The following is an 18348-nucleotide window of genomic DNA, read 5'->3' on the forward strand; positions in this document are numbered from 1 at the left end:
AGCATATTTAAAATGTAATCAAATAATGGGTTGAAGAATTAGGGTAACATTTTGTTACATTTAACTACATTTTAAAACATAAATTTAACCATTTTAAATATGATTGTTAATTTATTACAAATATATGTCACTCCATATAATCAAGACTTAAATAACTGAGCTCAACAAAACAATAATAATAAAATGACAAACACCAGTTTGGTAAAAACATCACAGGTTGGCTATAAATATATTTAATGAAAAGATGGTTGAGAAACAAAGCATCAAATTACAAACAGTCAGTGATACATTTGAAAAAAGACACTCCTATGTACCGACAGCAGGGACCGTCTGTAAGAAAACATGCTGTTGATCTCAAGGAATTAAACCTTGTGGAATGTTCTAGTAGCCCCTTATTTAACAAACTCAATAGACAGGTTCACTAGGATGCTCTTACCTTGCGAGTGTGTGCATTTTTGGACCAATGAGCAATGTGAATAACTCTGATAAATATAACCAGACCCTCCATGGCCTAAGTATTGCTTACGGTTTACCCTCTGAATACCTAAAAGGGTTGGATACATTTTAGTATTTGAGTTCTGAACTCAAAATATGGCAGAAATGGTCAAAGTAAACTATCTGGCCTAAATGTGTTGTACTAATGTCTCAATAACAATGAAAGCACAAAAACATTGTGGTGTTCCTTTTGTGAGCTTTTAAGTCATTTTGAAATTAAAGCTAGTGGGCATGCAGTTTGGTTTCAAAACAAAACATTATTTATACATTATTTGTTTTTATGCTGGTGTTCAAACTATTTAGTATAAAAAATATTTCTGCCCTGCCCTGTAGGTTTTATATTTTTGAAAACACTATTTGCACTTGTATATTAACTTTATAGCCTATTTTGCAGAAGGTATATATAGGACAGAGAAGACAACTGCATTAGAAGAAATATTAATTTGACGAACAATCTATAACATACATTGTAAATCTGTTAGGCCAAATTTAAAGCATAATTTTGGTACATTCTCGTTTTCCTGTCACCATCATTTCAATATAAATAATGGGAGACACAATGTGTTGCAATCTGTTATTGTTAATAAATATTGTTAACAATATTTATGTCTAGTAATGACAAACTTTACACAAGCGTTCGAATTGCATGCGTTTTTGTGTCACAACGTTGCCACAGGGGCCGCTATAGTGAACGTTAGCATGAAATGTCCGATTCTATGGCAAGTTTTCTCTTTAACGTCAACTACTGTCATGGTGAAGCAACAGTTTGAAGAGAACATTGCTAAACAAGTTAAAGTCAATATATTTAAAGCAACTTACCTGAATAATAACACCCAGTGTAATGGCACAGACTTTAGAAGGTAACTCTATCGCCCCCTTGAGTGCCGCACATTAAGCACATTTAACCGGACTGTGAGTGTGCAATGCATTGGCTAAGTGTTCGCATCAGAGTACATGCAAGTATGTTTTTGGCCTACTTGTTAAAATACTTCCTTTTATCACAGTCTTATCTGAAGAGGCAACTATGAGTAGGCTTGATTCCCCCAAAAAAGTGTTTGTTCGAACATCCCAAAAACATGGTAATTTGGGGCAGAACAATCTTTTTGCCGACCAATGGCGACAGAAAATTCCCCTCTTCTGTATACAGAGTCAAGAGATCATTTCAATAACTGACATTAAGCCACATATTTCTTATGCTGACAATATATTGCAAACAAGTTGTTTACGACTCCGATTACAAACAGTGACGTCTTTTACGTTTTATGATCACAAGCAGAAAGTGGAGCAGTACGTCTTCAGGTCGAGGCCAACAGACGAAATAAACAACTACCAAAGAATTACATCATCTATTAAGAGACAACTCAATATCAGTAATTACAAATATGACTAGAATGTAAAAAACTAAACAAAAAAAAAAGTACAAATGTGAAACACCAGCCAAAAAGCATCTCTAGATGGAACTTCACTAAAACAGCCTGAAGAGATACTGAAAGCATTAGCATCATAAACAGCAAAAACTCCCAAGTCAGAGACTCAAAGAAGGCAAAAATCAATTGAAAAATATTGACTACAGTTTTTCATTCTCCCTACAATGGAAAAAAGCAAGCTGACATAACTGGTTTCATCAAATATTGGGTTTTACTATACAAGCCTGTGAAAAATCGCAATTCTTCCATTCCATTTACCCAACAATTTTAGCAAACTCTTTCTCTGAACACAAACAAGGTGAGCTAGAAGATTCTCAACCCCCAAAGGCCCTCATTAGGTCCTTCATACTCAAAAATCACATTCAAAATGTGAAGATTTTGTTTAAAGATTGGGTTATGAGTCATCAGAACAACACAGCAAGCACAATAAACTCCAACGTCTTTTCCGAATGCAGCTTTGCCCCATTTAAATGTTTAAATTATGCTATATTATTCCAAAAAAACATCAAATTGGGGGTTGGAATTAGTTGGAGAAGGAAAACCACCACGTTATTTCTCACGGTAGTACAGCAGATACGCTTTCAACGACTCCGGTAGCGGCAGACTCAATATTTTGTCTCTCAGGTGGTTGACTTGTGGTTCCTCGGGTTTGATAGGCTCAATGTCTTTCTCCTGCTCTTCCTCTTTGCTCTCCTCTTCAATGCATTCGTCTTCCTCGCTGTCCATGGGTTGAGGAATCAACTGGTTCCCGACGAAGACGTAGGTGTTGATTCGACGACGCCGACGACAGCGCCTGCGTTTGCGCTTCTGAGACATTCTTTGCATGGAATTGCGGCTGCCGCTCTCGTCATTGGTCAGGTTGCGGAGGGTTCGGCGAATGTGGATTCGTGATAGGTCCTGAAGACTTCTTACTGCCAAAGGGGCTGAGAACATACAAAACAAATCTGTTAACAATAACAGTTCTAGACTATTTGTTTTAAAAAGGAACTCTGGTTGCATGACTTTCTCAAAGTTCTCAAATGTCATTCGCCTTTGCATTCATTTCAAATATGGCACCGGGTTTGACATCCATGACGTTATTGTTTTAGTCATTACATCATTAGTTCATGCCCTCATTAAAAACAAAGTTAAGTACACAGTCTTGTACCTTTGTTGTTTTTTTTTTGGTTTGATTTTTAAATACTTTTTTGCTTCATATGTTTGTAATGTTGTGATTCGCCTCAAAGCTAGTTGGTTTGGTCATGGCTTATTTTTTTTAAATCCCTAAGGAAAACATTAATGGGAAAACTACTTCCGGAACCAAGACGGCTGAAAAAGTGGGCCAGCACTGTTGTGCTCTGTTATATTTTAATTCTGTTTGGTGATGCTAGAGTGTAGGGTTGCTTTATACTATCCAAATACGGGGTGTTATAGATCTAAATACAGGACTTTTTGCTTTCTTTCTCTTTACATACTGTAGGAAAACAATGGGTAAAACATAACAATAAGGTTCCATTTGTTAACTTTAGTTAATGCATTAGGTACCATGAACTAAAAATTTACAATATATTTTTTAAAGCATTTCTTAATTTGTGTAAATGCTTGTTCATTGATAGTTCATGTTAGTTCATAGTGCATCAACTAATGTTAACATATACAACTTTTTATTCTAAAATGTATTATTATATTATGAAATTAACATTAATCAATATACTACGACTGTCTTTTATTTACTAACATTAACAAAGATTAGTACAGCTGAAGTCAGAAGTTTATATACACTTAGGTTAAAGTCATTAAAACTCATTTTAAACCCCTCAACAGATTTAATTAGCAAACTATAGATTTGGCAAGTTGTTTAGGACATCTACATTCACTTTTAATTGACTACATCACAATTCCAGTGGGTCAGACGTTTACACACACTAAGTTAACTGTGCCTTCAAGCAGCTTGGAAAATTACAGAGAATGATGTCAAGCCTTTATACAATTAGCTTCTGATAGGAGGTGGATAGGATTCTGTACTGAATTGGAGGTGTACCTGTGGATGTATTTTAAGTGCATAACATCATGGAAAAATCTAAATTAATCAGCCAAGAACTCATAAAAAACATTGTGGACCTCTACAAATCTGGTTCATCCTTGGGAGCAATTTTCAAGCTCCTGAAGGTACCATGTTCATCTGTACAAACAATTGTACGCAATTGTAAACACCATGGGTCCACGCAGCCACCATACTGCTCATGAATGAGATGCATTCTGTCTCCTAGAGATGAACGTAGTTTAGTGCTAAAAGTGCAAATCAATCCCAGAACAACAGCAAAGGACCTTGTGAAGATGCTGGAGGAAACAGGTAGACAAGTATCTATATCCACAGTAAAACGAGTCCTATATTGACATAACCTGAAAGGTGGCTCAATCACGAAGAAGCCAATGCTCCAAAACCGCCATAAAAAAGCCAGACTACAGTTTGCAAGTGCAACTGGGACAAAGATCGCACTTTTTGGAAAGAATTTTGTTACGCATCTAATCGTTTATTTAAATATCTATTTAATTATATAATTTTTAGTAATTTAGCCCGCCATAGTGATCTGGAGATCTAAATGGGCAACACAAAATTACGTTTTTTAGTAGATGATCACCATTAATAGGAAGATTTAGACCTGAACATCACACATCCATAATGTTCTTGGGCCCATGTTTTTGGAAAACGTTGGTCAAATAGGAAAACCACAATATCTCTGGAGAGCAGCAGTTTCTTTGCATACAAAACCATCTTTGTTTTAACCTAAAACTCACATAATTCACTGGTTTGAATGAATTAGGTTATGAATTGAAGCTGGCATGTTGCTACATGTTTGCAATTTGTAAAATACATTTGGCAAGAATACTTCCTTGTACTTGGAAACAATCCGAGTGGCAGCTGATTGTTCATAGCAGTATGAAGTTATGCAACTGGGAGGATACTCACGTAGCACCACAGCCTCAGGCTTGCTGCTGTCAGTCCTATTCTGCTGAACAAGAGGAGCAAATGACACCGCCAGGATGTTCTTACTCTCCCAGGAGCTCTGACCAGTTCTGGTGATTTGAGTCAGCTGCAACAACACAAACAGAATAAGAACATGTGTTAATAAATAGGTCAAACGTTTGAAACAAGAGACAAGGATGACAACCAAGAGAAAGCACACACACACACACACACACACACACACACACACACACACACACACACACACACACACACGTGTGTTGTATAGTAAAAATGCATTACATAAATAGTTTTCATTTATACTTAATGTCATACAAAGCCCAGTAAATGTAAAAAAGTAATATTTGGTGTGACCACCTTTGCTTTAAAACAGCACCAATTCTCCTAGGTACACCTGGACACAGTTTTTCTTGATTGTTGGCAGATAGGATGTACCACGTTTCTTGGAGAATTCACCACAGTTCTTTTATCTATTTTGGCTGTCTCAATTGCTTCTGTCTCTTTATGTAATCTCAGACTTACTCGATGTTCAGGGCTTTGTGGGGGCCATGACATCTGTTGCAGGGCTCTCTGTTCTTCTATTCTATTATTTTCTATTTGCAAAAGTAATGTTTGGGTTTCTAACATGTATTTGTCCTATTGACACACTAAAGCTGATGATATAAATAACCATCTTAAGACAAATGCTTTTTGAAACATCTTATGTGCCAAAGAGTTTTGCACAGTACTGTATGTATATACACTATATGGCCAAATGTTTGTGGACACCATATGTGCTTGATGAAACCTTAGGTATCAATTTTCCCCTTTGCTGTAATAACAGCTTCCACTCTTTGGGAAGGCTTTCCACTATACTGTATGTAGCAACATGGCTGCAGGCATTTGCTCTCATTCAGATACAAGGTTATCAGTGAGGTCAGGAACTGATGTTGGTCGATGGGGCCTGACTTACAGTTGCTGTTCCAGTTCACCACAAAAGTAATCAGTGGGGTCAGTGGGGTCCGGGCTTTGTGCAAGCCAGTCAATTTCTTCCACGCCAGACACAGTAAACAATTTATTTATGGACCTCACTTTGTTCACAGGGGTATTGTCATGTTGGAACAGAAAAGGGCTATCCCCAAACAGCTGCCACAAATTTGGAAGCACACAAAGCCCAAGCCATTACATAAAGAAACATTATGAATTTTCTTTACTGGATTTAAAAGAGTAACCAAATTTGTTAATTAGAAGGGGGTGTCCACATACTTTTGGCCATATAGTTTACATGTAAACTTCTGACTTTAACTGTACTTTAAATTTATAAGCCACAACATTAAAACCAACTGCCTAATATTGTGTAGGTCCCCCTCGTGCCACCAAAACAGCGCCAACCCGCATCTCAAAATAGCATTCTGAGATGATAATTCTTCTTACCACAATTGTACAGAGCGGTTATCTGAGTTACCGTAGACTGTTTTGGCAGCACGAGGGGGACCTACACAATATTAGGCTTGTGGTTTTAATGTTGTGGCTGATCGGTGTATAGATATGATATTAGTATATATAGGCTATCAAAGTTTTGTCTTACTCTAAAAACATTTGTTATTTGCATTTCAAGAATAAAGGGAACTATGCACCCAAAAACCTGTACAACTTTCTTCTGTGAAAGACAAAAGGAGAATGTTTAAAAGACTTTGTGAATAACGACTTATTTTTCACTCTGTTCCTTACACAAAGTTATCCTATGGCTGCAGAAGTCTTGGAATATAGTGCACGGGACAACGTATTTGTTGATTTTATGTTGGTCTTTTTGTTGGGTCTTTTTTGAAGCTTAAAGCCCCTAGTCACTATCTGCTTTCCTTGCATGGAAAAAAGTGCCTTGAATATTCTTCAACATAACTCCTTTAGTGGTCCACAGAAGAGAGAAAATCATATGGGTTTTAAATGACATGGGGATTAGTAAATAATAAAAGGGGTGAGTGAAACATTCCTTTAAAATGCTATTTTCTAGTTTCACCAGACTGATCTTGACTTGTGATTGCACAAAGCATGAAAACGTATAAAATATTTCTTCCTAAATGCTTGTTACTATTGAGTACCATTTTCCATTAAAACAATGAATACCTGATCGTCAATTGGCATGACCAAAATCCCACCAACTTTTAGCAGGATCTTCATGTAGTTCTCATGGTCCTTTTGAACTCCAGCCCCACAGTAAACACGATCATATTGATTACTGTCTGATGAAATCTCCAGGCAGTTCCCCACCACAAAGTGTGGTTTGCAGAACTCAAACCTGAAATTACACATTTATATCTCTGATATCAATTTCTGGTAACAATACTACTGTTCTGGGTGATTTTTAGTACATTGCTACATGGTTGCAAGGGTGATCTGGGTAGTTGCTTACTGGCCCAAGTCAAAAGTGCCCAATAAGGGCCCTATTTTAAAAGTGTAAGCATTATGTGAAACCCAATACCTTAAGTCATAAGTGTAAAGTCAATGGGCATGGCCATTTAATTCTGATATTCTTCTCTGGTTATTAAACGTCTGCATCCTATTATATAGATATGGTGATGTTGGCCTTGCCGAGCGTCGTCTGTGGAGAGCCAGGCCGGGAGAGGAAGAGCGGTAAGGGTTGGCACCTGGGGAGAATTATCTCTCACGGTTGTTATGTATTACAGTTAATAGCTGGATAGAGATAAAGAGCAAACCAAGCCTTGGTGGATTCAGGTTGTAATCAAATCTCCATCCAACAAAGCTTGGTTCAATCCAAGGCTCTGGATACGAGCCAGTGTGTGAAGGTGAAGTGTGTGCATGGAGATGTTCAAAGTTACCCAGTAGTGAAGGTCATTATTCAATTTCAGGGTCTAAAACATAGTGTCGAGGCTGTGGTTAGTCCCGGCTCACCCATCCACTAATCTTGGGTACGAACTGGACGGCATATATTACTTTATTGAGGGGAATTTGTGTGGATGGGTGTGTCTTGGTGTGTGGTTTGCAATTCGCTGGTTGGAGTGGCAGAGCCCAGGCTGTCTACGTTAGCTCCATATCAGGACGTCATAAGGGGGGTGGGGGTGGGTCTCGGTTTCCCCAGCCCTTAGAGGATTCCCTGCAGGGGATTTACCTCTGGAGCAGATATGAGACGAGACCCTTCGGCACACCTTTGACCAACTGAAAGTGATTGATGATCAACGCCTCCAGCCAGACATTGCACTCACATATCCATATTTTTTTAACTATCATGGATCAGTTGTATCGAGTGACGCAGGATGCTCAGACAAAGAAGGCTACAACCCATGGTATGGGAGGAATTAAAGGCCATGCTAGATATGGGGGTATTCGAAGAATAGTGGTGTTGGTTCTGAAGAGCAACGGCTTGTTCCGGTTCTGTGTGGATTATAGAAAAGTCAATGTGGTGTCTAAGTTTGATGCGTAAGCCTCGGATTGATGAACTGCTTGTTTGGTTAGGCACGGCTCTCTTTTGTTCGCCACTGTATTTAACAAAGGGATATTGGCAGATCCCCTTAACTCCCATGTCCCGTGTAAAAACAATTTTCCACACCGTTTGGGTTACACCAATTTGTCACCCTTCTATTTGGTTTGTTTGGGGCCCCAGCTATGTTTCAGTGGCTCATGGACAGAATCCTCAGTCTGCACGCCGCTTACTATCTGGATGACATCATTATTTATATTAATGATTGGCAGCGGCACCTGAGGGCTGTCCTGAAGTCATTGAGATGGGCAAGACTCACGGCAAACACTAAGAAGTGTTTAATTGGATGGGCGGAAGTATGGTATCTGGGCTTCCACTTGGGACATGGGCAAGTGCAGTCTCAAATTGACAAGACCGCAGCGATTGCAGCCTGCCCAAGGCCTAAGACCAAAAAGGAGGTGAGACATTTCCTGGGGCTGGCTGGCTACTATAGTATTTTCGACCGTCACCATCCTGTTGACTGATCTTATTAAAAAGGGGGCACCAGATCCGGTCAAGTGGACCGAGCCGTGTCAGCAGGCGTTCACGCGGGTGAAAGCTGCACTTTGCAGCAGGCCGTTATTGCACTCTTCTGATTTCTCTCTCCTTTCATATTGCAGACGGATGCATTGGGTAGAGGGGTGGGAGCGGCACTGTCCCAGATGGTGGAGGGGGAGCACCCGTGCTGTACATTAGTAGCAAACTCTCACTGAGGGAGACTAAGTACAGCACGATAGAGAAGGAGTGTTTGATCATCAAGTAGGCAGTCGTCACCCTCCAGTACTATCTGTTGGGGCATGCTTTCACCCACTGGTTGGACCACATGAAGGATGCCAACGCAATTACGTTCTTCTGTGCATTAACTGCATCCTTGAATGTCAGGCATATTTCTATGACAGCGACACTCTCCTTTTATATGCATGGAAAATATGATTCTCATCAGAATTTGGATGTATGCACAATTAAATTACATAAAGTAATTATTATTAATCATTTTCATCTACTGACACACAAATCATGAGCTAGTGTTGACCGGTCGATTTTGATTCTGAAAAATTACATTCATTAATTGAAACAAGAAAAAATTCAACCAACAATATTTTTTAATTCAAATTACACTTCTAATAAAACAAAAATATACTACAAATAACGAAGTGGTCAAATAAAAATCTATTTAAATCAAAACAATTGACCCTTTCCAACTTCTTCTACTGGCCCTTTTTGCTGTGACTTAAAAATCACTCTACGGAAAACTAGTGGAAAATTACTAGTCAAAATTAAATCATAACTACAATTGTAAATATACAAGAATAATAAAACATATTATCTGCCGGCAAAACAGCACGTTTTTTTAGGTTTGCATGGGAGTAGTATGAATAGATTTCGGACATCATCCAGGGACGTTGGCATTGTCTCGTGACCCAAATATATGACATAATAAAAACAACCATGAAAACTATTTACTTTGGTTTTGTTAAACAAGCACGATTTAAGGACAAGGAACAATTATCTTGGTATATATAGCACTTACAGTTGAGAAGAGACATCCGCCTCACGATTCACCGTCGTTCGTTTAAATTCAGTGTTTTGAGCATGAAGTTGCTTCAGCTCCCGAGGGAATCGTTAGTGGGATCGTTAAGTGCAGTCGAATTCGCACTTCAAAATTCCGGAAATAGTAGGTCATCCGGGTATTTCTCACTTGCTTCTTCTGTAATACTGTGAATTTGGACATACTACTCCATTGGCATACTGTTTTTGGCATTGTATAGTAAGAAGTATGAATATTGGGATGCAGTTCAAGTCTATTTTCTTTCAAGCCCACACTGCACACATAGATATTTACATATTGTGATATACACGATATAGCAAAATCTCTATTGATTGACACTTTATATCATCGCCATGATATATGTCATAATATCACCCAGCCCTATGTGTGCTAATAATATTTTTTTCACCAGAAATATGTACAGCACTGTACTATATTCTGATACCTATATATGGCTTGGGTCCCTCCTTCAAATGTAACAATGTGCAAACTGCACAAACAGTGCAGGACAAGTAATTAACCACCAAGCAACAACAAAGAACACCCTAGCAACCACTTAGCCTTATAATGACTCAGAACTCCATAACTACCAAATAGCAAGTCCCTAAAATTAGAAAGCCCTCATGTTGTCAACAGAAAAATCTAATTCTATTGCTTAATTTTCTGCAATGAACTAAGCATTCTGTATTCTTTCTTGACTGAAAGATAACTCATTTAATGCCAAGAAAGAAGAAATCTGATATTGAACTTCATTATTAGCATCAGTCCAAACCTAGCACTGACAACTGAATGTTTTTATTTGCTTACAGCAACGAGGCAACAGTTTTCATTGAGGAGGCTTGACAGGATGAGTAAAGATATCGATATCCAATAAAGTGATACAAACAAGATAGCTCCCAAAGCTCAACAACATTGATTAAACAACCTTTTAGCGCATGGCTTTTTTTTATGAAACAAGAAGGCTTTTATGGATTGTTTGAAATAATCAGTGGTTTGTCTTATCTGTCATTTTAGCTGTTTCGCCAGCCCATTTATTCTGACCTCAATAACAGAGTAAACTGTGGTGAAAAGCTTCTTGCTTTGGTGCTTGCAAATAGATGTTTTTATGCAGCAAATGCCAGGGAGAGACATCAGGGAAGCCCAGTTGCCTGCCTAATAATGTGGGGGACTCTCTTATCTCACAGTATTTGGCTGCGACAATTACATCCACATAGCTGTGTATATCTCAGTTGATTTCCACTTGAAATATTTATTTATTGTGAATGCCACAGAGACTTCTATTGTGGGATAGTTGTGTGTGTGAAATACCTTTCACTTATATTGTGGAAATAAAATGTGTGTAGCCTTTGGCAAATGTGTTGGCTCTCCATTTAGAATCTTTAAATTCACAGTAAATTCTAGGGAATTTTAAACTGTACAAGATGAAAATTTTAACATGCCTGTCAAAGCTGTCGCTGTTTTTAATGAATTCATCGAGTCTTTCTTTTGCATATTCAACAACATCGTTGTGGAGCTCAACGCCATGATTTACTCCAAACGGACCTGCAATTTAAAACAGAATAAAATTATAAAAAACAATTAATAAATCACAAGATGCCAAGAAATTTCAAGCCAATAGCTAAGAATAAATTAATATGCAAATCAATTATTAATTTGGGAAAATCAAAAGGCACAATCTATTACTGTGAAGTAATCCTTTACTTAGCAGCAGATCCTTTAAGTCCTGTAAGTTGTGAGGTGGGGCCTCCATGGATTGGATTTGTTGGTCCAGAACATCCCATAGATGCTCATTTGGATTGAGATCTGGAGAATTTGGAGGCCACGTCAACACCTTGAACTCTTTTTCATGTTCCTCATACCATTTCTGAAAATGTTTTGCAGTGTGGCAGTGTGCATTATCCTGCTGAATGAGGCCACTGCCATCAGGGAATACCATTGCCATAAAAGGGTGTACGTGGTCTGCAGCAATCTTTAGGTAGGTGGTACGTGTCAAAGTAACATCAACTTGAAGGCAAGGACCCAAGGTTTCCCAGCAGAACAATGCCCAGAGCATCACACTGCCAGCCTTCTTCCTATTGTGCATCCTGCTGCCATCTCTTACCCAGGTAAATGATGCACATGTACCCAGCTGTCCACATGATATAAAAGAAAACGTGATTCATAAGACCAGGCCACCTTCTTCCATTGCTCCATGGTCCCGTTTTGAAGCTCACATGCCCATTGTAGAGCAGTCGGCGGTGGACAGGGGTCAGCATGGGCACTCTAACAGGCCTGCAGCTACGCAGCCCCATATCCAGCAAGCTGCGATGCACCATGTATTCTGACACCCTTCTTTTAAGTTTTTCAGCAATTTGTGCTACAGTAGCTCTTTTTGGGACTTATCCAGATGGGCTAGCCTTCGTGCTCCACATGCATCAATGAACATTGGGCGCCCATGACCCTGACTAACCACTGCATACCGGGAACACCCCACAAGGCCTGCTGTTTTGGAGATGCTCTGACCCAGTAGTTTAGCCTTTATAATTTGGCCTTCCTCATAGTCGCTCAGATCGTTACGGTTGCTAATTTTTCCTGCTTCCAACACATGAAATTCAAGAACTGACTGTTCTCTTGCTGCCTAATATATCCAATCCCTTGACAGGTGCCATTGTAACGAGATAATACATGTTATTCACTTCACCTGTCAATGGTTTTAATGTTGTGGCTGATCAGTGAATATGATTAATGATATGACTAGAGTCTTCATTTTAATGTGAGTGGTCATGATTTCCTACGTGCTGTATATTGTAAAATGACAATTCATGTCTTTAGAAGTTCAACTTTTTTAATGAAGAAAAATGTGAGTGCACCTTTAACTATAGTACGTGTCCAAAAACACATGGTATAATCTCAGTACTTGCCAAAATACCATGCTATTACCATGGTTCTATGTCTAACAAAATATGTAAACCATAGAACTTGTCCTAAAAAAAACATGTGGCACTTTTTAAGTTTTTAAATCAGTCAAATTTTATTTTATTTGTATAGTACTTTCCACAATAAATATTGTTTGAAATAAATTACAGACTACAGTCCATAAAGGGTTTAATCTATGCCCTGGCCATGTTTATGAAGAGCATCTTACCTATAATCAGGCCCACCATGGTGCTCAGGTATCCCGTGCCACTGCCAAGGTTAAGAAAAGACAAACCCTGCTGGAGTTTCAAAGCCTCCATCACCTCCGAATATATACACGGTGCCGAGAGGTGTATATTCCCATTCTTCCATGCTAGATCTTTGTAGGCATTTTCTCTGTAGCCCTCCAGGTAGTAATCTCCACGGTCTATGGCCCTAAAGGCCTGCTCGACGTGTTCTGTGCGGATATACTGGGCTTCCTTCAGGTTGTCTATTAATTCATCATTATCCTCACCAGCACTAACTGCTCCCCCCATGATTCCCTTCTAGCCACCAAAAAACAAGGGACAAGAAACTAAAAAAAATAAAAGAAAAATGCAGGAGGAGGTGAGAGACAGATAACTAGACCGGTCTTCGCATCCAGATGCAAGTGTTTGAGCGATCTCCACAGGGAAGCCCGCACGGGATGTCTTCTGTCCCACACAAATCACTTCAGACCATTCTCAAGTACAGCAAGATCTGAGAATTGAAAAACAAAGGGTCACGGTTCAGACTCTCTCTTGAACATTTCAGTTTACTCCTTTCTCTGGCATATGGCTGGAAAAAAGGAACCACAGTGTCAGTGTTCTTTCATGCCACCTGATACCTGTTGGCTTTGATTCTACAGATAAGTGTAGCGTGTACCTGATGCTACCTGACTGATGCAAGCAGCTTTACTATTGCAAAGAAGGAAAGATTTTGGCAGAGCTATATTGTAACATTTTATCAAGAAAACCAAAGTATATTTTGGCCTTAGTGCATCAACGTTTAACAATAAAAATACTGATACTATGCTTGCCTCAAAAAACTAAACAAACACCGCTATAAATGCAGACAAAAATGCTTTAAAGATCGGTTATCCATTTGCTTACAACTCTAACTTTATTACAGATATGATGTACTTTACCAGCCTTTCACAGTAAGAGGAAAGCCATGTTTATAACCAACATTTAAGCTGTTAATGGGTCTGTAGGTTTCAGAATTTCCATGAATTTTCATCTATCCCCAATGGTACTTGAGTTAAGCTGAATTAGTGTAACTTTAAGGATTTTAGTGGACCTAAACCAGTTCTGGATTTAAGCAAACAAACGGGAGGCTTGTTTACAATGGTTCAGTGAGTACACATCCAATTGAGAACAAAAAATAATTAACACAATACAATTTTCTGCATTCTGTCCTCCAATTAGAGCTGACTCCTTGACATAGCTAAACAAAGGCCCATATTTAGTAACAAAACATGTTTACATAACAGGCTCATTTTCATATTTTATGACTATCTTGGCTTTAGTAAGTGCATCTTTTTTTATATTCGTGTTTTCTTTACTGCATTTGTTTACCTTTTTATCTTTATCCTGTATAGCTGCACTTTGAGTCTCCTGCACTAAAAATATTGCAGGGAGGGTCAAACATACCACTCTGTTTTGTACAAAACCTGATTGCAACCCTACAGAGATTTCTTGTACATCAGAAACAACAATATTGCATTTCTTTGGAAGTTCTGTCCAACAGGAAAAAAAGCATTGAACATTTATTTGGCACAACACTATATCTCAATAAAGCATGTATATTATTCAACTGGACTGATGGTTTCTCCGCCATTGTGAACTGCAATTGTACTGCATTTGCAAACGCAATCCTGGAACAGGAACAATTAACTGGAACATTTGTTATAAAGCTGGGCTAATCCATCATTAAAATGCTTAAACTTGCTGGTTGCAAAATTACACCATTACCATATTACGCCAAATGATCTATTAGAGCAAAACCTGTAAAACATTCCTATGTAAACTGCCAATTAACCGAGAGCATTTCAAGAGAAGATAACAATATGTCAATCTTTCTTAAATGTTTAGAGTTGTATTTAACTAGATCCTAAAACAAAAGCAGGCCTACTTTGTGTGATTTTGGGGTATTAGAGTAGTCTGTAACATTTTTGTCTTCAACATCAAGTTTTTAGATTAAAATGTATGCATTTGAATTAGAGGTGTGGGGGGGCACACTATACACTTACAAAATGCACTCAGCCATGTGATGTATGAATTTTCAAAGTGTTGTATTGTCCCAAATGGAACCCTTAATGTTTTTTACTACATGGAAGAATTTGCCATTTATCAGCTGATGGAAGTGACGTTTCAAACACTAGCATTGTGTTGCCGCTGTTTTAGCACACTATCCACGCCCTGTTCAACTCTTATATCTCAATATTATACATATACACAGCATGGTATGATGGTAAAGCGTTTAACTCGCTTTTGTAAGGTGCTGACTTCACAGAAGTTTCGCTAGTTGGCATATTCTCCATTATTTACAATTGTTTTGCCAGATCACCATTGCTGCCGGTAACTCCGCCCCTTCAGCTATGTACGGCAAGCCGCGTGCACAGAGTGCTCGAAGTGACCAACATTCCACACTATGTATGATGGTTGAAAAAGTGCATCATCCGGGTTCTCGTAGTACACTTCTTTTTGTTGCATTTTCAGTGTGAACATACTACTCGCGCTACTTACACTTCAAAATGACGTAAAATAGTGCAGAAGTGTGTGGTTTGAGATGCACCTAATGTAGCACTAAAGGGTCATTCCATGTCAACTCAACCTGAATTTGGGGCAAAAGGTCAATAAATAAACTTAGAGAGGTGGCAGCTTCATAATTTTATTTTTGCACATAAACTGTATTTTATTCAAATAAGTTGACATCAGCACCCCTTGTTGCATTATACAGGGATGCAAACTCATGAGAGGCGAAAAAGGTGAGAAAGTCACAGCTGAAGTTCAAGATATATATTTTTAGCTGATTTGTTTGTCAAGTTCAAAGCTTTTTTTGTTGCATTAAAAACTTTTTTTAAAGTGTTTACGCTTAAAGTGACCCTTTCAAGTGACTTTAAAATGGAAAATGTAGACATTTTGGGCAAATTAGCTTAAAAAAAAGCTTTCTTTAACAGAAATGTGAGTAATTTGCATCCCTGATTATAACCAAAATATAAAAGCTATCTTAACTAGGGTGGCCATAACGTCCTCTTTTTCGGATGTTAAAAAAACGAAATTTGAGAAAATGTCCAGGATTCGGCTTTAGTTGCATTATGATGTGCATCTGGTCTAATAATTAATTGTGTGTGCATATTTGCATTGCTTTATCCCGTCTTTGTAAGTCCCGCCTTCTCACACAGCAATTGGTCGATTATAATAATAGTAATAGTATATAAAAGGTACAATAATGGCATAAAATATTTTATTTTAGTACATGGACATTCAAAATAATGTTGAACATTGTTATATTTTACATTATATATATATATGTGTTATGCTAATAGTATCTTTTGCACTGTATTAAATTTTTCATAGTAACACTGTATTGAACCCTATTATCCTATTTGAACCCCTTTTATTTGAAAGTAGAAATTTACCTTTATGTATTCACATTAAGCCAGTAACATCAAAATCTCTCAAAATAACGTATTATTATTAACAAGCAGCACATGTGTCTGTTCAGCTAATGCAATGCCCATATCTAGTTTTTGTATTGAGAAATGTACATTTTGAAAGCTCTGGAAAATCAAGAACTCAATTTCAAGAAGCCACTTATAGTCCTTGGTGTAATTAAAATCATAAAAATGTTGTTGATATTATTTTTATTATACATATTATATTAAAATGATTGAAATAAGTGTATATAAATAAATACGCGCGTGTGTGTGTGTGTACTTAATTTATGAGGCACAAATCTTCCAGTTTAAGATGGTCATTTAAAGCAACAACACCACATTACTCACTCAAAACAAAGATGGCGCCAACACGCCACAAAACCGCATGTTTACTCCACTGGGCGATATTTCTGTCGATAGCTGACAGAAGAGCATAATTTACAACTTCTTCATTTGTTTGCGTCATGTTCGCTGCGCAGTTCACGACTGACTGACTGTGAGGGTGACAGTTTGTTGGTTTGGTCGGTCCATATAAATATACTTCTGCAGCGTTCACGACGCAGTTCGGATCTTATAAAACACTAAATACATCTGCACTGCGTTACAAATATTTCGCTATTTTAGCGACTTGTGCAACGTCCCGTCTCTGTAATTATTAAGTCTAAAGATTACATCTAAGAGATGTAGACATAAAAATGTATATATATATAATAATAAATAAAAAATGCAAAACCAAGTAGACTAAACAAAAACGGTTAGATGTTTTTCGCACGTTGAGATGATCAGATCCGCCATAATCTCTCATACAGCACTTGCAGATGCAGCCATTAGCAATACATTACTATCGATTTTGACAGTCATAAAATAAGGCTTGATATTTATAACATTTAGGAAAACTGCGCCTGGGGCCTATTGTTGTTTTGTGTGTTCTTAACCAACAGAAATCGAAAAGGCCCAATTAATTACAAGTGAACAGCTTCAGTGGTAGGATATTATGTTGCTATTTTTATTATTATTATTTTCCTATAATAATTAGTAATCTTGCAGCCTCTGTTTGTGTCTGTTGAGCCATTTCGATGACAATAAGCTTGTTCGCATGACTGCTGAAAACTGTTATTCGTTTTATTATTGAAACCCATGCTGTTTGATGACATTTAAACGCTGCTTGACTGGGAAAACCAGCTAGACGGTGGTGGTATTAAAAACAGCCTTGGGTTTGACCTGGCTGGCTGTTTAATAAAAAACAATAAAACATTTGTGCATGCATTAAACCAAGACATTTGTGTTGCACTTAACTGGCTACATGTACTTCTTGGTAAGCTGCTCAATTCAGTGCAAAGCAACAAAACAAAAATGTCGGCATCATCTCCGCGGAAATAACAGTGTTTACTGACCTTTTTAACGTCATGAATCAGGCTCAGGCTCGCTTTGTACAAGCCAAACAGCGGCAGATGGGATGCACATTAGAGTTGGTGTTTTGAACGCACTGCTGTTGTGAGATGTGTAGATCTTGGTGGCGTTGAAGATCCAGCTATGTTTTTTTTTTTTTTTTTGAGGAACAGCTGAGGATGTAAACAGTCGTCACATGGTACACAGAAACGAGGCCGCGGACATTAAAACGTTTCATATGAGACCGCTAAATGATTCTGCCTCCAGGGGGCGCTCGGCGGCTCAAAAGTCGAATCTTCCTTTGAATTACATTTAAATCTCAGGGCATTATTTGAGACATTTGAGAATCAAAAAGTACAATTATTTATCAATATATGAATTCTAAGGATTGCTATGTGAGAGACACATTGTGCACCAGCAATCTCTGTAAAATTATTCAATAATACGGCTCATCCAGACATCAAATGTGATTAGTCCATCCTCAAGAGTGGG

The 18348-nt window shown here is 38.1% G+C and overlaps 1 protein-coding gene across 1 annotated transcript; it reads right to left on the bottom strand.

The window, feature by feature from the left end:
- Positions 1 to 203: 203 nt before the first annotated feature.
- Positions 204 to 18005, bottom strand: LOC127634396 (protein-L-isoaspartate O-methyltransferase domain-containing protein 1-like). Its single transcript, XM_052113933.1, has 6 exons — positions 17862 to 18005; positions 13018 to 13526; positions 11333 to 11435; positions 6994 to 7165; positions 4873 to 4996; positions 204 to 2845 (listed from the first exon to the last, which is right to left on the bottom strand). The coding sequence occupies exons 2-6, from the start codon at positions 13322 to 13324 to the stop codon at positions 2472 to 2474; spliced, it is 1080 nt and encodes a 359-aa protein (XP_051969893.1). The 5' UTR covers positions 13325 to 13526; positions 17862 to 18005; the 3' UTR covers positions 204 to 2471.
- Positions 18006 to 18348: the final 343 nt, after the last annotated feature.

This window comes from Xyrauchen texanus, chromosome 41, assembly GCF_025860055.1.
Source record: "Xyrauchen texanus isolate HMW12.3.18 chromosome 41, RBS_HiC_50CHRs, whole genome shotgun sequence".
NCBI classification, from domain to species: Eukaryota; Metazoa; Chordata; class Actinopteri; order Cypriniformes; family Catostomidae; genus Xyrauchen; species Xyrauchen texanus.

What these genes read in the sequence shown, in the direction of transcription:
- LOC127634396 (XM_052113933.1), bottom strand. Translation starts at nt 13,324, where the DNA reads ATGGGGGGAGCAGTTAGTGCTGGTGAGGATAATGATGAATTAATAGAC. An exon ending in CATGGTGGGCCTGATTATAG is followed by an intron (nt 11,436 to 13,017) that starts GTAAGATGCTCT and finishes TTTAAATTGCAG; the next exon opens with GTCCGTTTGGAGTAAATCAT. An exon ending in AACAGCGACAGCTTTGACAG is followed by an intron (nt 7,166 to 11,332) that starts GCATGTTAAAAT and finishes GTGTAATTTCAG; the next exon opens with GTTTGAGTTCTGCAAACCAC.